The sequence below is a fragment of the Phyllobates terribilis genome, unplaced genomic scaffold (assembly GCF_046119375.1).
Source record: "Phyllobates terribilis strain yellow unplaced genomic scaffold, ASM4611937v1 Scaffold_1__5_contigs__length_1240528914, whole genome shotgun sequence".
Taxonomy (NCBI): domain Eukaryota; kingdom Metazoa; phylum Chordata; class Amphibia; order Anura; family Dendrobatidae; genus Phyllobates; species Phyllobates terribilis.
Window position 1 is genome coordinate 268,596,188 of NW_027362761.1, and position 23,585 is coordinate 268,619,772.

The 23,585-nt window shown below is 38.8% G+C and overlaps 1 protein-coding gene across 1 annotated transcript in view; it reads left to right on the top strand.

Moving 5' to 3' along the window:
- The window catches only part of LHX5 (LIM homeobox 5), a 35,615-nt gene extending 16,759 nt beyond the window's left edge, over positions 1–18,856 (top strand). The window contains exons 3-5 of the mRNA XM_073653912.1: positions 736–1,013; positions 13,483–13,648; positions 17,296–18,856. Of these exons, the coding sequence (XP_073510013.1) occupies positions 736–1,013; positions 13,483–13,648; positions 17,296–17,663 (812 nt within the window). The 3' untranslated portion in view covers positions 17,664–18,856. The remainder of the gene's footprint in view (positions 1–735; positions 1,014–13,482; positions 13,649–17,295) is intronic.
- Positions 18,857–23,585: the final 4,729 nt, after the last annotated feature.

Consider the following 23,585-nt stretch of genomic DNA (forward strand, 5'->3'; position numbering starts at 1 on the left):
CTCATCAACATTGATGAATTTGGCCAACATTGTACTATTTCTGCATGCTCCTATAGATAAGGTTGTCAGTTACTTATAAGACTGCCCACTGGACTTTTGCGTAAAGAATGAACAATGATTTTTATAAATGAAATGCAAGATATACCATTTTTTTGCCCTGGTCTATAACATTCTGCCCATAGACAGCACAACATTTTCATGATGATAATGATGACAAAGGATCAAACAAAAGATGCTATTGTCAAGGCTAAGCACCACTTTACACCACTGACTTCAATGTTCATAATATTGAAACACCAATGTTAGAGTTTTAGGCTTGTATGTGTTTAAGAAGTATGTAGAAAGCCCCATTTTACCTGATAGACCTGTTCTACGTCTTCCAAAAGATACCGTTACATCACCTGTGTATCAGCAATCCACCCTTGCATGCATATCTCCAGTATACGTAAAGTCAACACGTATAATAAAGTTATAATCCAGCAACGGGAGGTGTGCGGAGTAAAGCTTCACCGTTACAAAGTTCATGCACCTTGACCAAGACAGGGGATCGTGGTTGGATGCACTTTTTAAGGCAATATGAATAACGCCAACATTTTACTCAGAAGCTCTAGCATTGCTGGATTATATTTATTTTACTATCTAAAAGATTTAATGTCTGTGCCTGAATCCATATAGAATACTCTAGTCGTCTGCTAAACACACAGGTTGTATAACACTACGTTCTGTGTTTCTTAGTGTCCTCTTGTACAGACAGAAGTTTATCTCCAGATGTCCAAGACCCAATACAGGATGAAAGTAAAGAGACAGATCATTCCACCTCTTCTGATAAAGAGACTGCCAACAATGAGAATGAGGAGCAGAACTCTGGTACCAAAAGAAGAGGACCTAGGACCACCATTAAAGCAAAGCAACTAGAGACCCTCAAGGCAGCATTTGCAGCCACTCCAAAACCAACAAGACACATTCGAGAACAGTTAGCACAGGAAACGGGACTTAACATGCGAGTGATTCAGGTAAATGACAGTTCAGCACGTTATTATTTCCTTTAGAATCTACCATTTCTTATTATTCTCCAGAGTATATGTTTATGATGTAATATCATTATTAATACTTCTGTTTCGGTATTTGTTCTTGGAGTTTGGGAGAATGCATGACAGTTCTTTCAAGCAGAAAGTGAATAATGTATACTACTTTAGAGCCAGTTGGATAAAAAGCAGGTCTAAAAGGATAGAAAGAACTCCCCACCATATTTTTATGCAATTGGTAATTGTTTTCAATTTACAAAAATAGTTGATTAATTTGGCAATTAAACAGTGTGTATGTTTTGACCTTATCTACAATGGATCAATACTGAATGATGCGTAAATGGGTATTCCCTTCTCCAAGTTCCTATCCCATTATGTAGTAGGTGTAATAATAATAATATTATCAAATACCTCCAATTAGAAATGTAGTATCGTTCTTCTGATTCATTATGTTGCTTACCCTTTGAGAAAGGGCATTGCAGTATCTTATGTATCCATGGTTAAGGCCACTAACAACTAACTAACTGTCACTATATGAGTGGTCGTAACCATGATTACCTAAGCTACTGCAATACCCTGCAATAAATTTCCTACCAGGTGTTTGTTAAACAATCTGAGAGCAGCATGATATAGGGGAAGAGACCCGGATTCCAGCTGTGTGCTATTTACTGGGCTACTTGCTACAGTTTTGATAAAATCTCTGTTATATCTGCTGCAGATCTAGCAGTTCTCTAAATGCTGAGGTCTGTATAACCTTGCTCCCAGCACTGAGTGGCAGTTTTCTGTGTACACTGTGCATAGGCAGAAAGCTGCCAATCAGTGCTGGGGGTGGGTTATACAAAGTTAATGAATATCTAGGACTACATGGCATCATGTTTTCTAGTTCTTTAGTGATGATCTCCATTTTATCAAAACTGCAGCAAGTGACACATTGCTGGATTCAGGGTCTTTGGCACTACATCATACAACTCTCAGATTAGGTGTCAAAAACCTGGTGACAGATTCACTTAAAAGTGAATATCAATCTATTGTCATGTTGTTTCTAGGTCTAGTATTTAGTGCTGTCTATTTTGTCAATGTATCTTTACATTGGGCATCCTAGTATGCCAGAAACGCGTCAGGTGTTGAGGTTTTTAACCTTTAACAGACTTTTAATTTGATTCAATAAACTTATATATTTTTATCCAGTTGTTTGTGCCGGAAACTACCTTAGTTGTTTTCTCTCTGTCAGTTGCAACCACCAGCAGGTACGGCACCCACTAGTTTCTAATGACTGCAATGAATTCATCCGTGTTACCAGCGTGAACAGCTCTAACCCTCCCCAATCCCCCCTTCCGTGTCTTTATAGCAGTTGAGCTCAATTTTTTGTTACAGAGCTATAAATCCCCTGTGTGCACATTGAGTTAAATGATAAAATTCTGTCAGCCTGCTTCCTCCACTAGGGGGACCTTATGAGCTTAGACTATACAAAGAATTCATCATCTTAAAAAGAACATTTTTGCTCTACACTTATGATAGAACGTGGTTATTCCATTTGTAATATGTGTAATTAGCATAACATTTTATTTGACACTCCTATATAAAGGATGAGGTTATGAAAAAAATAACTACTTTTCATATTAAAATGGTCTCTGTAGTTTCAACAAACTTTGCATTATCAATGGTTCAGGTTAATATAAGAAACTATATAATATATCTTATCACAGAAATCTGCTAATTTCTACTCTTAGGAGCCACTTCTTCCCCTCCTCAAACCCCTGGTACCGGTACTCACCATCCACTCTAAAAAAAAAAAAAGCTAAAATCAATTCTGGCTAGAGCAAGACAGATGCCAGCCGAATGAAGTACCAGGTTACACCTCCTGTTATAGTCTATGGAGAGAGGAGGAGTAAGGAACACTCAGCACAGTGAGACACACAAGACTTGTGCTGCAGCTTCAAGCTAATATTATAGCTTAGTATAGTGCTGGATTCACAGCCATACAGCTCAGTACTGCTGTATAATGTCTTCTATGCAGCTGTTTCTGCTTTGGATTATGTGTTACACAGAGAAGTAAGAGAAGGAATCCTTCTGTTTTGTGTACTGTGTATGGGAGACATCATAGAAGCTAGTCTCCTCCCACTAGCTCAGAGAGGACTAAAAATTATAGGGCCTGCAGAAGCGAAAGCTGATGCAAGATGTCGGATGCAAGTCATATAATGGCCAGACGTTAAACAGGTTATGCACTACTTTCACATTGATGGTCTATCCTTAGGATAGATCATCAATGTCTGATCGGCTGGTGTCCAACACCTGGCACCCCCGCCGATCAGTTGTTATTGGTGTCGGCAGCCGTCAGCCAGAAGTACTTACTTGCGGAGCTGGCCATCTACTTGTAGTGGCTGCCACAGGGTACTACAAGTCCACCTCCTATTGATTTGAATAGGTGGCGGATATGCAGTAACAAGCCCCGGCCACTGCAAGTAGACGGCCAGCTCCGCAAGTAAATACTTCTGGCTGGCGGCTGCCGACACCAATAATAGCTGATTGGTGGGGGTGCCAGGTGTTGGACCCCGGCAGATCAGACATTAATGACTTTTCCTAAGGATACGCCATCAATGTAAAAGTAGTGGCAATTTCTTTAAGTAATTCCTCCTGAACACACATATGACAGCTTATGTTAAAAAGATACCTGAAATGACGGGTACACCTTAATGTTTAACTATCTACTGTTATAGAGCTGGGTTCCAATCTCCATTGGCCTCCAATAGAGTATAATATGGGCAGTTACCAAAGATTTGCACAGATGAGCCACTGAAGACATGGCCATTGTGTAACATCAGTTGCCCTGGGGAAAAACTACATTGAGAAGAAAGAAACCAAAGGAAGACCTCCATTACAAATTAACATTGATTCTATCTACCTTTGAGATGTTTTTTAAATTAGTGTACTTTATTATTTAGGCCAAGTGAGAAGTATTCTGCCGTAATTGGCCCATGTCATATCATCTTTTTACACCTGATATAAGCAATTTATTGCCTTTTAGGACATTACAAACACTAGCTTAGCACCTTAATGACCTATGATGTACATTTTAGTCACAGGTAGATAATGAATGTTTGAAACAGTCTCAGGAGCTGAGACTGATTTATATCAGGCAGATGATGTGTTGCGTAGCCGATATTTTCATGTAACTCCATTGAACAGAGCTTTGTCCGATCACTGTAGTTTAATCCGCCATCTTGATCCTCCAGTAGAGCTTACAGTGAAGATACAGGCTGTGTCTATATACTGCGATACTGTGGTTGTGGAATATATAGGATAAGCGATCGAACAATCGCAGGTTCTAGTCCAACACGTGGACTAAAAAATATAGTGAAAATGGGAAAAAAAATTTTTTACAAAATATAAAAAATATAAAAATTTGAATAACCCCATTCTCTCCATTAAAAATGAATAAATTAAAAAAAGTAAACATAATTGGTACCTCTAAAATGTCCAATCTAACAAAATGTAAGATTATTAAAACCATAGATTAAATGACAAAAACAAAACAAAAATTGAAACAACAAAATTGCAGTATTTGCAGTCACCTCACTTCCCCCCAAAAATATAATAAAAAGCCCTCAAAATATATCTATTCTAAAATAATATGAATAAAAGCTACAGATCAGCGCATAAAAACTAGCCCTCATACAGTTCCATGGGCTTGAAGACACAAACAAAATTCTTTTTTCTTTTTTTTACAAACTTCAGCTTTTTTTCACCATTAAAATAACAAAAAATACGGACAAGTTTAGTATCACTAATATCGTACGGACCTGTAGAATCCTGTTAGCAGGTAATTTTACCCAAAGAATTAACATGGTGAAAACAAAGCCCCCAAAACAATGGCGGAATTGTTTTTTTTTTGTCTTTTCCAATTTTACTTGGAATTTTATTTCTCATTTTTCAGTAAATTATACAGTAAAATGAATGTTCTCATTAAAACTACACCTTATCCCACAAAAAAATAAGCCCTCACACGTCTATCTTGATTGAAAAATAAAAAAAAGTTATGGCTCTTGGAAGAAGAGGTGGAAAGAATGGAAATGCAAAAATGAAAAATTTCGGGGTCATTAAGGGGTTAAAGTGCATCCTATCAGCAATATCTTTTCTTTTTTTTTTTGTGAACACTAATCATTGCATATCACATACAATAGAACAAAATAATAGTCCCTCCTATAATGATTGGCCATTAACAGTCATAAGTGACAATGAGTCCATCGTAGTGCCCACTCATTACATAGCGCTGCTTTATTATTGGCGACATCACACACAGGCAAAATGATATGCCGCTAATATTCCCACTGGTGATTAATTTTCCTTAATATATATACCACATGCCTGTGTAAGCCTTAAAAAATTAATTGCCTCAAGGTAATGGTGAACTATGGCCTATCCCAGCTCCAAGAAAAAGATAATTATACATATCTACATTTCACATAAAAATGAAAGGCCCTAGTAATTACTTCATTTGCGCCTGTTTTTTGAAAAGTTTTTAGTGTTTTTTGAAAAGTTTTTGTTTGTGCTATATTCATCTTTTTATTGGCTCCTTTTTTAAAGCCCCTTTTTCACGTGTTCATGTGTTTTTTTTTTTTTTTTCAGTTCACCACTATGAGCAGAGTTTAGGGTTTCCAGATGTGCTCTTCATTTGCGACTTTTCTAAAAGTTGCAAAATTTGGGACAAATATACTCCAGTCCCCTCCTCCTCCCCTTGGAGTAATTTTATGGACACATGAAACGTTGGTAAATTTTTTGTGACATTTTAGTGACTAAAAAGTCACACAAAAATAAAGAAATTTTTTTATTTTACTAAAACTTCATGAACAGCATGCATTATATTAATGAATTTGGCGCAAACAACACCAATGTATACCACAAGATAATAGAATGAAAAGTGATTTCATGAAATCGCAAATGATGAGTCTTTTCTATTAATAATTTTTCAATAAATCTGAATGATGTAAAATAAAATACAGTAGACCAAGGGAGTTATTAATTAAAAAGCTAATTTTGGTATTTGATTATGTTATATGTATGTTATTTAGTCTCTAAACCTTCCTGATAATTTGGAACTTTGAATTATAGTTTAATTCAATTAATAAAGAAATCAGATAACCTGATCGGTGTTAAAATATTATCCAGAATTACTGATTAAAATATGTTTAGTTGGACTATAAGCCATTCAGATTATATTTTTTTCCCATTTCCTCTATTTTTTAAAAAAATTCAAGGTAAACTACATAGGGCAATGTCATGTATTTTACTGCGCAGTATGTTCATGTTATTCTTAATTAAATGTCATATAATTAAAACATAGATTTAATGTTACATGAACGAAGAACTATGTAGAAAATATGACTATATGAACACAGATTTATAAACATGCAATTAACAAAGATATTTGCTGAGAAATAATTTTTATTAATTGACATTTTTTAAGAATTATAGAGAAAAAAACATGTTATTTTATATTTTAGGAACATTCAGTAGGACATTAGACTTAGCTTCGTTGAGTTCATATATTAACTACAGATTTGTCTATAAATAAAGAAATTCATTAAAAATTATCTAAAAATATCTAAAAAGATTAACTACATAAGATTTCCTAATGTTCTGTCAAGATCTATAAACCTGAGACAACAACATTTATAACCTGCTTAACAAAAATTGTTATTATTTTATGAGGCTTTTGTGCAATCAGCAGTTAAATAAAAGAAGAAAATAAAATGCAAGAAAAAAAAAAATAAATGGTAGTGTGAACACAGCCCAAAGTACTAATAAAGTGGCAAATATTTTTCAAAAACTTTATTTAAAGGGATGGTTCATTTAATAATAAAAAAGTATAATAATGAACAAATGCCACAATCTTAATGTTTTATCTTGTCTGGTTCCTGAACTCAGGTGTACATCTGGATGAAATGGCAGAGCTCGGTCTTTCTCTTTCTTAGTTACATTTTTATGTGGCTCTTTGTATTTTTCTGTAGCTATTTTTTTTTCAAAGTTCAATACTTTTTTTTCAAGTCCCTGCCTATTATTTAGTTTGTTAAAAAGATTGGTGTTTTTTAATCCTCATTTCACCGGCAAAAGAGTGAGGTCCTTCCCTTGTCTCTCAGACGGGGGTCCCCATTCATCGCCCTGAAAGAGTTGTAATCCGTATCCTATAAGCCCTTTAGAGGGGCTTGTACAGGATATGATGCTTTTGATAAAGTGGTTTTCATGTTTGATGGTTTTCATGTTCCTTCTCTTGCGGCTTATCCCAGTAAGAATTCCTCCAAAGTTCTCAGTAATCCCTCATCTTAGGGGTGGGACGCCATGACAGAACCAAACTTAAGGGATGAGCTGTAGACCTGTGGTTTTAAAATGCCATCACCGTTTCCCTACACTAAGTTTGTAATTACCTTGTCCTCTACAATGACATGTTGCAAAATTTCAGTGTTTTCCACAAGTGCTTAAGTAAAGACAATCAGAGGATCAATGTTTTACTATTCTCTTTATCTTATAGAGTATTTATACTGTAACTTTACACTCTTTATTACTAGATGAGATTTTTGAGCTTGTGCTTTCACGTTGACACTAGACCATGTTGTGCCCACGCTTAATTACTTGTGCTGCATTAGTTATTATTTTTTTATTTTCTTGGTTGCCAGTCACTTTTATATTCTGTAGATGATCTAGTTTATGTTAATTACATTTCCCGAACATTAAAAAACATAGCCACCTTTTTTTGTGACATGTGTACGCGATAACGCTAGCACCGTATGTAAATACAAGCGGCTATGCGGCAATTACTAATCTTTGTTAGCATAGCCCAAACATGGTAAGCAGCGCCGCACAGATAGGATTTATGCTTTCATCTCAGGTCCCTGTCCCAATGGAGCTTACTATCTAATTTTCATAGCACAGGCAAAAAAAAAACACACAAGGGTCAATTTCATAGGAAGCCAATTAACCTGCAACTGTGGTTTTTAGATTGTGGGAGGTAACCGGAGTGTCTGGAAGAGACCCATGCAAATATGGGGTCATTCATTCAACCTGCATGCAGATGGTGCCTGATTCTGAATAAATGAGGAGATCCCAGCAATGCAAGACGGCAATGCTAACCATTGTGTCACCATGCTGGAGGCAGATAGTTAAAAAATAGTTACTACTTACCCAATATATGGTCAAAATTGTATTGCCATTCCCTTTCACACATAGCGTTAAGTGGATGTCACTTTGTTTTAGCACTCTTGGCAAAGATGCTGAACTCTCTCAGTATCTGACAATCTGTCTGGCAGTCTTTTTTTCACTAGACACAAAATTTGCACATTTTTTGTTAAATGTTATATTAATAGAAGTTATTAATATAGTTAGATGTAAAGATTATTATGTGTTAATAGCTTATGCACATACACTCTTTATTTTAATGTACTTCTGCACATTCGCATCATTGAAAAAATAGATGTGACATCCATATTCTTTCAGTGTTCGTCTCATCAAGTACAGTACCCTCTTTTTACCAAATTTTCTGTTGTTGCCTCTAGCTTGTGAAATGTTTCTATTTTTCACAGAACAATAGAGAATAAATTATTACCTGTTCCAGAAAATATAATTTTTTTTTCCATGATTATCACAATTTTGTGGTTCTTCTTTGAATAACCACTGGGCAATGACCTCTTTTCAGAACTTCATGGAGGTTAAACAGTAAAGACTACTTTATGGGACTTTTTTTGGGTGACAATCAGCAAGACATTTCACTGCTTGTATGTAAAAATAGGACATCTGAAGACTCATTAAACATTAATTGTGTAATTATAATGCATAACCTTCCCTCATCTCCAGTACAAGCTATGTTAATGAAAATTCCCCACCTCATCAGATCAGATGGGAAGTGCCTGAGTACTTTTATTGGACTGGGGCTAATTTTTTTTCTGTGATCATTTCTCTCCATCTTGGTATAATGTGCTTTGAGGAAAATTCCTACCACAGGACATACAAGAAATATTTCCTTTCTCTGTTATATTTAATTCACATGAACATGTTTCAGAGATGTTTAAAACTTAAAATCAATTCCATTTATCAGAATGGGGTCGTTTGGACAACAAACCCAATGATTTCTCAAAGCCCCTTTTAGATTCATGGAACAGTCGCAGAAACTTCTAGAACAAATCTGCAGAGTGATTTATGACATCTCGCTAATCGCAGGCTACTGGCCACAGCTAAGTATATCTAATATGCACTATCCAGGCACTAAGATAACAATGACTGGCTTTCATTATATTATTATTATTATTTATTATTATAGCGCCATTTATTCCATGGCGCTTTACATGTGAAAAAGGGGTATACATACAAGAACAATTTCAATGATCTTTAACAAAATGTGACAGTAACTGGTACAGGAGGAGAGGACACCCTCGAGGGCTCACAGTCTACAAGGGATGGGTGAGAATACAGTAGGTGGGGGTAGAGCTGGTTGTGCAGTGGTTTGGTGGAGCGGTGGTTACTGCAGGTTGTAAGCTTGTCGGAAGAGGTAGGTCTTCAGGTTCCTTTTGAAGGTTTCCACGGTAGGCGAGAGTCTGATATGTTGGGGTAGTTATTATATGCTTGGAATAGTGTTTGTATTGCCTGAAGGCCCCATACACGTTCCGCTAACATCAGCCATATAGTCGCGTATGACCGACAGTCTAATAATGTGTATGGGGCTCCTGACTCTCCCCCAATAGATGATGTAAGAAAGATCCAATATGTCGGATATTGAACTGCTGATCCTTTTTTTCTCTGAGAGCTGCCGCCAGAGATGTGTCACCGCCTCTCTCATAGAGAACACAAGGACGCTCAACAAGCTGAGTGCTACTCTATGTGGGAGAATCTGGCAAGATAGCTGCTGGCCGAAAGATCAACCGAACCATTGTTTTGCCGATAGCTTTCCAAAATGTATGTGAGGCTTAAAGCAGATGTCAATGTATTATCGCCTTAGAAATCAATCTCCAGTAGATTATTTCCAGAGCCGCTTGGTTTTATTTTTTTTCAGCCTACTGTAAAGTAACAACCTCAATAACGTAAGCTATTATGTCCACATTCTGGTCAACATCAGACATATACAGGTCAACCTTTACCACTTTACGCTGTAGACTCAATGCATTGACTAATATTTGTGGTAACTATTGCGTTAAACAGCAAAAAGGGCAACAGTATTTACCTGTGATATCATTATCCCTTTAGGAAAAATGGATTACAACATATCATGGCCCCCCCCCTCCCGAAATGATAGTAAAAATTGTTGTATGCTTTATGTGATCAGCTATGATACTGATAAACAATTATTCCTTCCCAACACTACCTTCCATTTACCAGCACTTTAGTAAAACCAAGAAATGGAGCTATATTTAGTTATTACAATAAATAAAGAAATAGAGATAACCGAGTCAGGTCATTGTTCTTTTGAAAGAAGAAAAAAAGAATAATGATATCTGGAATCTGATCGCTTCCATAACTAAGACATCTGCATTGTGGACATCACATCTGCATTGTGATTTACATTACAACCAAAAACCCCAGTATGGTGCCGTATCGGTCACACTACAGACGCCTGTGGTTACAAACCCTAATATATTATGGCAGGGTCAGTTGGGATTGCTATTATTTTTTATGCTTGCTTATAAAAAGAAATTAAAAGCAAAGCCACTAAAAAGAGGAATTAATATTCCCCCAAAAATTCAAGAATTAACACAGCAAAAAAGGGGCAGCAGTGTTTACCTGCCCAGGTCTCAAAACGAATGCACTATCAGGATGCAACAAACCCATATAATAAAGATGGCGGCAACACAGGTGCAAAATACTGATGAGACAACCACTCACAGCCTACCAGTTCATGGAGAGGGTAATTGCTTAGTATTAAAATTGCACACAAAAAAGGCTTGTATAGGGCGCTGGTCACACACAGGTAGTGCACAGACCTAGGCAGGTAAATACTGTTGCCCTTTTTGCTATGTTAATTGCTTTTACAGGGCCTTCATATTCCGCAGCACTTTACAGACATTATTATCTGCAGTATTCACCATTTTGACAGGTAAAACAGTGCTGTATGACATAGTCATTCTAAACAATCAGTGTTGATCGTTCTACCCATATTTGATAAAATTGTGGCAAATCAAACCATACCTGTGAAAAGACTTACCCTTCAATTAAGGTTGGTATCAACAGGGGCGGACACAGTCAGGAGAGAGTCCCTGTGCAAGAACAATATTTGGGCCCTTTGCAGGCCAATAGCTCATAATAATGCACAATTCCATCTGCTTGGGAGATAAGAGTGGACCCCCCTTACCCCTTGGGCCCCTGTGCGGCTGTACAGGTTGTCCGCCCCTACCATCCTTAGTCGTCATATCAGGAGAATTACAGCAATGATTTCCTTTTAGGGGTCACATAATCACCACGGACAGTAGAGTCTTTATGAAACACACATCTCCAAATGGGTCATTTTTTTGTTTTACTCATTTTCATATAGTTGATTTTATGTTAAACCTCGTACAGTTCCTTATGCAGGTTCAATAGTTTGTTAGGAGGACATACTGTCCATCATCCTTTCCCAAGCAACTGCTGCTATGCTCTGCTAGTCAGTGACCTTGTATGGACCAGTGGAGTGTGATGTCACCTAGTCCTTAATCACATTGACAAGATGACAAGAGCTGTCGATAGTTTTGCAGGAACAAGAAATTGCCGCTGAAGTTTTAATGAAACAATTATTAAAAAATAATCATTCTATTCAAATAATCTTCACGAAGACTCGTATATGTACCCAAGCATTCAACATGTAGCCTTTCCAAAATCTGGTTTTCTGTGTATTTGAGTGGCTATGCAATTACTGATAAGTTAAGTTCTGTATGTAAAGCCATTCATCGCAGGTTACTCAATCACTAGGGATATCTTTAAGAGGTTGTCTAAGATTTTTAAAAACGTCCTAAACAGCAGCAGATGCAATAATTACAAATTAAAAAGGTTAACTAGATAAAATGGGGGCTGGATATGTAAAAATTTCCAAGCTCATTAAACTCACCTACCGGCACTCACCTGGAACTAGTGCAAGCCGCTCTGCATTCCGCATCTACACCAATCAACCAGCTACCAGGCCACTGGTGCCTGTGATTGGCTACAAGAGTCAGGTGAGTATTAATAGGTTTCTTAATTTATTACAAGCTTTCATTTTTGCTTGGAAAACCCTCTAACCATAATTTACCTTTTAAATCCCAATAATCTCATACTATCAATCTGGTGCTCTCCGCTAAAAAGTGTTACTTTCTGCAGGAAGTATGTGCCAAACATGCCGATGACCACTGCAGCCAATCACTGTCTTTAGTGGTTTTGTACCATACATGAATGCATCACTGCTGAAACCAGTGATTGGCTGCAGCAGTCGTGCACATGTCTGGCACATGTCTGGCACATGACCACTGCAGGGAAAACTGCAGATAGCACCAGAGACCATTGGAGTAGTGGGCATTTAAAAGGTAAGTTGTGTTTTTTTTATTTCATTTTTATTTCACTGCATTTGCTGGTGTTTGGGACATTTTGGAATATCCCTGACACCCTTATGGTAGTCTGTAGTACTAACTAAAGATAAAAGATTGCTATATATTGTCAGAGCTAACTGCCTACTTTATCCAGCCTGTGCTGGACAATATCTTTATGAAGCCTGTTTGTATAACAAAATTAAAAAAATGTAGCCAGTTAGGCTGACATTCCTGTATATACATTATGGGTAGCACGGTGGCTCAGTGATTAGGACATGGTGGCTCAGTGGTTAGCACTTTTACTTTGCAGCGCTGGGTTCCGAGGTTAAAATCCCACCAAGGACAACAACTGCAAGGAGTTTGTATGTTTTACAGGTGTTTGCGTAGGTTTCCTCCAGATGCTCCAGTTTCCTCCCACGCTCCAAAAACATACTGATAGGGAATCTAGATTGTGAGCCCCAATGATAATGTCTGTAAAGCGCTGTGGATTACCATGGCGTTTTATAAGAAACGCTTAAAAATAATACATTTTTAAAGTGTCAACCTCAATTCTGTCTGGTATCTAAAGGTTGGAGTAGTCACTTATCGATCATGTCTTTTTAAGGCACAGCCTAGGATTATACCACTCACATTAGTCAGAAAGGACATTACATCATTGCCTAGTAGACTAAATAAGATATTGGTATGATTTGCATGTCAGTCTTGTGCAGCTAGCCCCTATCTCAGGTGTGTAAGGAAATTACTTGTTTTCAGCATTTTGCACTGTCTGTAGCTACTGGAGGGTAACATATTCTCCTTTCCCAGTGACAAGTCATCTTTACAGCTATGTGGGGATTTTTTTTTCCCAAAGGTTAAAGTTTTTGCTAATATCCACATGAAAAATGTATTATTGGTTACCATTTGGATAGTTTTGTAACTTCGGTTTATCTTTTTTTATATTATAGGTTTGGTTTCAAAATAGGAGATCCAAGGAGAGGAGAATGAAACAACTCAGTGCTTTAGGTGCTAGAAGGCATGCGTTTTTCAGAAGCCCAAGACGAATGAGGCCATTAGGCGGGAGGCTTGATGAGTCGGACATTCTTGGGTCAGGCCCTTACAGCTACTATGGAGGTAACCTACAGCCTGAGTGTGATGTACCAGCAGACAGATCCTCAGCTGATTGGGGATACCACCTGTGAGATGAAAGGCAGTATTAATTCTTACTGGTGAAAAATCCAAGTTGGAATATGGATGTGAATTCATGTCAGATGGGGTCACACATTATTTTCTTAAACTGATTCTCAGTGTTAAAATTTTCCAATTGATTTGTAATTTTTTGGTGGTGTTGTTGTTGCTGGTTTTTTTTATTGTTGTTTTTTGTTTTTGTTTGTTTTATAAATAAAGTATATAGTGTGATTTTTTTATGGGGAATGAGTATTTGTTCAAGAACCTTTTGGGAATCGGGGTTAATACATTTATCTGTTACATTAAACTAATTAAAACATTCAAGTTTGGTCACCGATATATATCCCAATACATCCAACTTACTCCCAAGTACATGCATTGCCCCTCAGAATAGCAACGACTTTATGTTTTGTCTTACAGTGTATATTTTTTACTAAAATCCCTCTACTACAAAACTTCATTAACTAAGCAAATTATTCTAGAATCATGTTCAGTCTCCATTTTTCACGATATGTCAGAGAAACACTTGCCACTCTTGATAATTGTGTTAGCAGTATGTTCCCTTTATGCATGACCAAAAGCATAGAAAGATATTTAATCTGTTTTTTTTTTGCTTGTGGCACTACTGGACTCAGGATGTATGTTCCTCCATGCCAAGCTCTGTGCACAGATTAAAGTTATCCAATCTCTTTAACTTCTTTTTTTTTTTATTTTACCAAAAGGTCAATGATGAAAACTCATATTTAACTTAAGATCTATGACATTCCTTGTGGTGACCCCTTTCAGTGCCTATTTAAGGAATAGTAAAGGATTTTACTTTTCTTTATCCCTAAAATACCTTTGCCCTACCCAGAAACCTCATTTTCAAAGATTAAATGATTGCAAAGCCTCCAAGAGAAGGATTTTCGCAAGGTTTCTTCCTGAGGTCTCTTTAATCTCCTTTTCCCTCTCAATCCTCTAACCACCATCACCGCCTCCTCCTCTTACTGCAGTCATCACCTCTAGAAGGTCTCCTAAACTTTTGCTTGTGCGGCAAGTAGAAAGTAAAATAGACATGTCATTGTAGAGGTGACATGCCCCCTGAGGGTTTTCCCCACGATGTGCTCCCCACCTTTCTGCTCTTTCCTCTCTCTACCTCCCCCTTCTTACTCTCCCCTTGCTCTCTCCATCTCTCTCCATAGTAGGGGACAATAGCACAGCTGCTTTCTTTGTACCTTATTCAGACAACAGTTGTTCCAATTACCTTCACATTCTTTGAACATATGGAGGGTGATTGGAAGAGAGCAGGGTACCCTGCCTTTCTGTTTGTTTTCTCTTTCCTCTGATTCACAATTTACCCATTGCAATTATTATGAGTGTCATGTGCTCTGAATCTCAGACATAAATAATAATCTGAGAATACCAAAATCCTGCGGTGGATCATTTTTTTCTCTTCTGACGTATTGTTGTGTGTATTAAACTATCATGTTTTCTCTCACTTGCCTTACACTGTTCCTGCCATGTGCATTATTACCAAATATTAAGATTCTGCAAAGTCCTTAAACAAAAATGTTATCTGATCTTTTGGCTTACATTCATAAATGCATGGATTAATTTAACACACACATATATATATATATATATATATATATATATATATATATATATACTCGCAGTTTTATATTTCATTCTACTTATTTGATTTTTTTTTTCTTCTTTAACTTTAATATGCATGATGTACAATATCCAGCCTACCTTATGCTATTGATGTCAATATTTTCTATCTGTACGCCTTTTCCTCTGTTACACCTCCCTTCCCTAGCTCCCCTTCCATCCTTGCACCTAATATATATTCCTCCTTCAATCTTTTCCACATCTCTGCCTCTCTCTCCCAAATCTCGGATTTTCCCTTCTCCTCTATACATCACCCCCCTTCCCATGTCTTTGTGATCTGTTACAAGTTAGATGTGTCTTGTTTCTTTGAGCTGTTTGAATGGGGATGTCTGTTTACCAAGAGCTGTGCATTCTGTGCCCTGAATAGATTTGTATGTCAAGAGATTACAGAATCGGTTCTTTCATTCTGAGCAAAGAGCAAAACAAAAGAATCCAAATACATGGCTTTATTCCTTCTCCTCTAGGTGATTTAGTCGCAAATTCAATTAAAAGGATACTAAATCTGACCCGTGGATCCTTTCACACGGGATCCTTTCTGCATTTTACATTTAGATTTAGTAGTAGAAATCTAGTTTCGATTTTGTTTCAGTTCCTGACGTAAAGTAAGGCAAATATTTATTAAATAACTAAAGCAAGTATCTATTTTAATATTAGAGTCGTTTCTCAGTCTCTAGGTTTTGCATCTATATTTTATATTATATCATTTTTTAATCAATCTTGGTACATTTCTTCATTGTGTAATAAGTAGCCTAAAAAGTAATTATTTCCCCATCTGCTCCCTCCCTGCATCTTTGTATTATCCCGTTCCTCCCGATGCAGCCCAGCATACCCTGAACACTTAATGCCTTGCCACACTTACAAATGGGTTTCATTCTGCTAGCTGTGTGATTTATTTCTACTAAGTGTTTGGCTTATTATTTACCATTAATTAGGGTATGAGTGCACTGACCCCAGACATGCTAGTATTGTGGGAGGTGTTTATCTCATGGCATCAAAGAACGCCGCCGCTGTAAGAAACGATGCTGAACTTTGTCAACATCACATGAAGACACTTGGCCTTTTAAATGATAGATAGTAAACAAAAATGGTTCTATATTTTCATCCATTTAGAGGAATTCTCATATGCACACTGTAAACCTGCACAGCTACCTATTATTGATAGCCGAGAAGTAAAGATTATATTTGTATATAGTTCCGTTTTCCGCTTCTGAATATTTTTTTTAGATAGAAATATGAATGCACATGGCATCAGTTTATTGGTAAAGCAGAGCTGGATGATGTCAGACTAGTCCCAAGCAAAGTGTCTTCTCACCTAAATTGTTGTGTTTTTAATATATATTTTTATAAAACAGTTTTTTTCTTTTCCACGTAGAAAAAAAGTTGTGAGAAAAAAAAAATGAATTCCTCACCTTTCCTGTCTTGGTCTTAATTAATGCAAAGCAAGTTCTCGTTTCACAGTGGCTTTTCTCTCCTTTCAGTCTTTTTGTCTTTTCTTCCACTTGTAGTTTTCATATGCTTGTCATCTGCTTTTTAATCCTATGGCGGGTTTTTATCAGCAGCACTCTCCCGCATTGACAGAATAAATTATATATTCACAAGAAAACACACAAAAGAGCTGCTTTCTGGTGCTATCTCATGTACCACAGCCACCAAGACGAGCTTACGATTCTGTACGCTAGGCACTGCACTGTACTAACATGCATAAAAGGCCAAAAGTAGACCTTTTAGAAACAAAATAGGTTAAAAAAACATTGCAAGCTAGAATTACACATCACGGACAAGTCTAGGATGCTCACCTCTAATGTTGCCTTTTTTACTGACAATGTCATAGGCATTTAGGTATGAGAAGTAAGAATAATTGATATAAAGACGACATACTGAGTTGACCACACTGTCTTTATCATTTTTATTTATCTCTATTCCTGTCTCTATTTTTGCAGATTACCAAGGAGATTATTATGGAAGTGGAAACTATGATTTTTTCCCTCATGGTCCTCCATCCTCCCAGACACAATCCCCAGCAGATTCCAGCTATTTACAGAATTCAGGGCCTGGTTCTACTCCTCTTGGTTCCTTAGAACCATCATTAGCTGGCCACCACCCTTCAGAAAACCAAAGATATGCGGACATGATATCTCACCCTGACACACCCAGTCCAGAGCCTGGCATGACAGGCTCACTTCATCCAATATCTGGAGAAGTCTTCAGCAGTGGTCCAAGTCCTCCGTTTTCTATGTCTAGCAATAGTGGCTTTAATGGTCCTATACCCCATCAAAATCCTGACATTAATGAAGCCACAGTGTGGTAATAATTGAAGCTTGGGGGATAAACTTTCTCTTGTCATTGACCACATATCAAGCATTTGTTTTTTATTTCATTCTTTCAAAGTGATAGGACAAAGACTTGATCCTGCATAAAGTAGATTATAAGCTCTCCTGGAGTACCTCCTGCTCTTCAACACAACGCCCCATGCTGAGTTCGAAATGAACACTCCTCCGACAAAAGGGACAAAATAAAAAACCAAAATGAAAGAGTACAGAAACAACCAAAAGCCAACGCTCCGACAGTAGACCTCCAGTCAGTCTCCTTGTATCTCATCCTGAAATACTGGACCAACAGATCAGACAGATCAGGATAAGATTCTTCATTGGGACCAAGATGGCACTAAAACCAAAATTCACCTCCATGGCTGTTGAATGGGCTGCCTCCTCCCTCGTATTGGAACACCAGTGAAGTTACTAGTTTACCACATGGATTGGGACCAATTTTCATACCACACCTTTCTATTCTATTACTAGTGTCAGTTCCAAAAGATGATTAGAAGAGGAAATCATTTAGCATTCAGACCATCAGCAAAAAGCTTATATTCCAAATAATTTATTTGATTTGTGTTTTGCAATTCTTTATAGAATTTTCTATTGACAACAATACAGAGGAAAATACAAAATTGGACGCCAAACCTCACTGTCACTAATGGGTCATGTGTGATAATAAAAAAAAAATCTGTTTTATTTCTCATGCATCAGCTGTGATGCTGGGCAGAACTTGCAGCAATAAGAAATGTTAGCAGACCTGTACATGCTAATGTGATGGATTGGATTTAGATATTGCTCCCATTTTCAGTTTTTGCATTGATTAAATTCTTAGCTGGTATTAACCCAGTGTGCTTAAGAAATGGGTGTCAAATATATAACCCTTATATTCTTACAATCGGATGATAAAATGCAAGGAAGATAAAAAAAAAAAACCTTTAAAATAGTTCTAGAGGCTTAAATTGATCTGTTTCATGTATACCAACAATGTGGTGTTAGGATGTCCTCTAGTGGCAAGTTTGTAGGATTTGTCTTTCACTGATATTAGGCAAAAAGTCACCTTTATCTATTACTTATGCACTTCCAAGAAACTGTGCAAAAATATGTTTGTTTTTTATATTGCCTCCCAGCCCCCAACAAAATAATTTATGGGAGATGAGAGGAGGGGGCAGTGTGGAAGCCCCTTTGCTGTACTATAATTTGAGAAGCTTCTAAGCTTCACATTTACTTATTTTGTATAAAGAATTGAAAAAATAAAGTACGTTTTGTGTTTCCTTATTTGTTGTACAATGTTCACCAGCCTTTTTCTTTCCGACATCTTTCTACTTGCACTCTGTCAGGAAATCTGTATATTTTATACACAATATGTGTCCTTTATCTTTTTTTGTCAGCAAAATACAGAATTTTCAGGGCAGGAAACCTTTGCCTTTTGCCAAACATGAAACTGTGTTGTTTAAATATGATGTTCCTATCATAGAATAGTCTGTTGTTTTTTTCCGACCTAATGTTTATTCCACAATATTTTGTTTTTAATCATTTATTTCAGTTCTAATCATTTATTGAAGTTCCGGCTCCATTTCATCATTCTTTTTTACCTTTTTTGGAGAAAAAGTTTGGATTTCAGGCATTTTTATATTTGCACCAAGATCATTATGGCTTCTGCGCTATTGTTACTCTAGTTCTTTTAGTCATAGCAGTACCATTTTATTTGAACCAAACATTGATAGATGCAAAGTTCACCAGTGAAAACAGAAAGACGAATGGAAATATGTAACTGAAAAAAAGCAATCGATGAATTAGGGGCCCATATCTTTTGACATTAAATTGAATGGAAAAGTTAACATAAGTCTAAAAACTGTCACAGCCCAAAACACAACCCTTAATAACTACTAATCTGAAATTTATATTTTTCTGGCGTCTAAAGTGAGGATGATTATAGGTTAGAAACAAAAGATTGAGATAAGGGATACACGAAAAAGTCAAAAATTTGTACTTGATCATCAGACCTACTTGAGTTTGTTGGCCATCCTATTCCAAACCCATAGGCATGCTTGTCGGAATTTGGGCCGGTTTAGCCATTTTTAAGGAGAAGCACTTATGTTGTAAATGTCTCGCCCAGGGGGATATAGGGGACTCGGTACCCGGGCCTTTTACCTTGTTTAGGAATGTCACGGCAGTCGGCTCCAGGGCCAGTACTCTGGGGTCTCTCTTGAAAAGGGGTTTTAGTGTACAGTTTGTCTCGTGACGCCACCTGTGGTTTCCGGTAATAGTTAACGGTGCTGCTGCAGACCTCCTGGGGTGATGGGATGGCAGCTGGGATGTTTCTGCTCCCCACAGGCGGAGCGGGCCCCCGGGGCAGTGTAGGGGCAGATGGTGATGCTGGGCGTTGCAGTGCAGAAGAGATGGCGCAGCAGGAGTAATTGACAGAGACAGGGGATTCGCTTCAATACCTTTACTGGTGCGGATGTCAGGTACGGTCCAGGGTACTCGGTAGGAAGGGTGCACTTCTGGACTCTCCCCAGTGAGCGGGTATAAGGCCTCCTGATCCATTTCTCCCTCTCTCTAAGCTCCTGGTCAGCCTGCAACTGGGCCTAGCTTCTGTGTTGTGTTGTTCTCTCACCTGTCGCTTGGTAGTAGGACCTTTCTCTGGCAACCACTATCCCTGGACGCTGGGGCCTTTGTGGTTCCTAGTCCTGTAAAGGGTTTAGCTAGAGGTAGACCAGGGATCTGTAATCCTCCTGGTATGCCGGTAATCCCTACTGGTTGTAGAGGACCCGGTAGACGCAGTTTGTATTCTGGGGTGAGCCTGTGATGCTCCTCTGCCCCCTCAACTCCTTTCTCCTCTCCTCTTTGCCTCCGGCCACACTCGGGGCCCTCAATACACAGCAGCACACGTGCTGCTTCTTCACTGGTCTAAGTGCCACCACACTGTCTGACTGAACAACCGACTGCCTAACTCCACCCTCCAGTATATATATCCCTAATAGGGCTCCCTCTGGTGGTATGAGGTGGAAGGGTGGAGGTGTTTGTTTGTGGAGGAGTCCGTCCATGCACCCTTTTGGGTCCTGTGGTACCTGTAGTATCAGGGTGCGACAGAAAGGCATAGCTCATAATTGGTCGTCCAAGTTATCTCAAATTTGTTCTTTGGATTTAAATGAAATATCTTTGTATTCTGCTGAATTATCCTTCACTGGAAATAAGTGGACCTAATCTTAACTCTCTAAAAACAGCCATATTCTAACTTCTCCACCATATAACAGAAGGCACTACCAATTCCCAGAGTTGGAATTCACAACTAAATATTATTCATCTATCCTGCTGCAATGATTCATTGTGCAAGAAAACATATTTCCACTGATCCATAGTCCAGGTAGCTTACACCATTACAACTAATTCTTAGAAATACATATGGGGATCTTAGGCATTTGTACAGGTGTTTGGCTATGGAAACCCATTTCATCAAGCTCCCAACACCCACTTCTTGTGCTAATGTTGCTTCCAGAGACAGTTTGAAACTCTGTAATGATCTATGCAACCCAGAGTAGCCATCACACACTTCAGCGCTTAGTGGCCTTGCTTTGTGAATTTGTGTAGCATACCGCTTTGTGGCAGGACCGTTATTAATTACTGGGTTGCTTACTGCAGTTTTCATAAATCACTTTTATCTGCTGCAGATCTACCAGTTCTCTGAATGCTGAGCTCTTTATAAACCCGCCCACAACAATGATTGACAGCTTTTTGTGTACACTCTACACAGGCAGAAAGCTGTAATCAGTGGTGTGGTGGGGTTACTCAGAGCTCATGATTATGGAGAGCTATATGGCAGCTTGTTTACTAGTGATAATCTCCTGCTGATAAAATAGGTTTTCTTTTATCAAAACTACAGCAAGAAGCCCAGTAAGTAACACATTGCTAGAATCAGGGTCTATGTCTCTACATTGTGTTGTCAGATTAAGTGGAAAAAAAACCTGGTGATAGATTTCCTTTAACAAAAATAGCACTAACCATTGATCGGCGAAGATGTACAGTTGTAAGAAAAAAAAAAGAATGACTTGGATTTAGCTATATTTCTGCAAAAAGTCCAAATAAAATGTATTTTGATTGTTATCTAATTCACAATTATAGCTAGGCACAATCTAATTAAACTAAGAATACATAAACAGTTGTAGTATTCATGTCTTCTGCTGAGCACATAGAGTAAGTGTAGCACCCTGAGGATTCGGCTGCTACAGGGGTATTGCACCTCAACCCAGAGGTGTGATATTCCACTCCCGGGTAAGGATGGAGTGTGGAACTGAGCTCAGTCAGCTGCATGCACTACACACATCCCATTTCCGAGGAGCAGACCAACGGTACTCCCACTTAGAAATGTGCAGGTACGACCGAGTCTGTTCCTGGCTGGAGTGGGAGGGGGGTGGTACATCCCAGTAGTGTAGGGGCAGATAGGGGGAGCAGCCTGGGTAAAGATAGGAGCTCATTGGGTGCTGGTCACCTGAGCTCACACATAGAGGGAGTATTTAAGGTGGGCACCATCTAAGATCAGGGTCAGTCTGTGAGGAGTCAGTAAGCCAGTCTTTGCAGAGAAGTCAGAGGAAGAGGAGCAGAGCAGCCCCAGAGCAAGAGTGAGAGAGGAGAGCCAGAAAGACCCAGAGGGGGAGACAGAAAGGAACTCTGAGAACCCAAGTACAACCCCAGGGTGAAGAGTTGGCAATAGGGTACCGGATCCCAAACTGGTGGGGGCTAAAGCATACCTCAGCCAGAGACCGGAGGCCGTGAGCAGGATCTGCCACGGCCACCCACCACATCCACCCTGAAGGCAAACCACGTGTAGGGTCAGGGAACCCAAGGCCAAGGGTCTCCCAACAGAAGGCCCGAGGGAGCTGGACCTAGGTGGATCCCTGGTGGGGACGGCCAGAAGAAAGGACAAGAAGGAGGGCTCAGGGACACGCTCCGGACTTGCTTGGGGGTTGGCTGAATCCAGGACCTGGTGGACGCAGCACGGCTCGGGTGGTCACTGAAGGCCGGAGTGACCGGAATATCTGCAGTAAGTAAACACCCTGAACTGCATAACCCGACTCTGTCTTTACTTATCATCTACGCTGCACCACCACAACCCCCATCCTCTGCACCTGACCCCCTGAGGCCATACCCCTCCCGTTGGGGGTTATACTATCTAAAGCTGCACCAACAGCATCAGCCTCAGCGGACCCTGCTGCAGCGGCGGCCGTAGTGACCGCAATCCAACGGGTGGCGTAGTCGACATAACGAACTTTGTAACATCTGTAGGACTGCCACATACTCTGAGCTTGACACCCTGGGCACGGACCGGGTCACAGCCACTCGGAGACTACAACCCCCATCTGATCCGGCTCCGGGTATTCCCCTAAAGAATATGGCCCAGGGGGCGCGTCAGTAAGCATCTACATTACATTTTAAATGTAAGTGAATCCTTATATACCCTTCCTTTAGCAGTATTCACTTTCACCAAATGTTTTCTTTAGCTGCAAATACGGTTTGCACAACATTGATGAGAAATTTTGGACCACATCTGCAAATGTGTCTCAGTCATCAACATTTTTAGGATGCCTTACACACGCAGTCCTCTTCAGATTAATCCACAGCATCCCAATAGGATTAAAGTCAGGACTCTGACTTGACCATTCCAAAATAAAACATTTTGAACATTTGAACATTTCTTTGGCTTGAGGTCATGGACTCCTGCCCATACATTCTCCTTTAAAATCTTTTGATACACTTTTAAATTCATTGTTCTCTCAACATTTGCCAGGTGTCCAGGCCCTGAGGCAGCAGAGAAGCCCCCACCATGATGCACCCTCCATCATGCTTCACAGGTGGGATGAGATTTTGGTGTTGTGCAGTGGTCTTTTCCTCCCTACATTGATGTATATTGTACATTA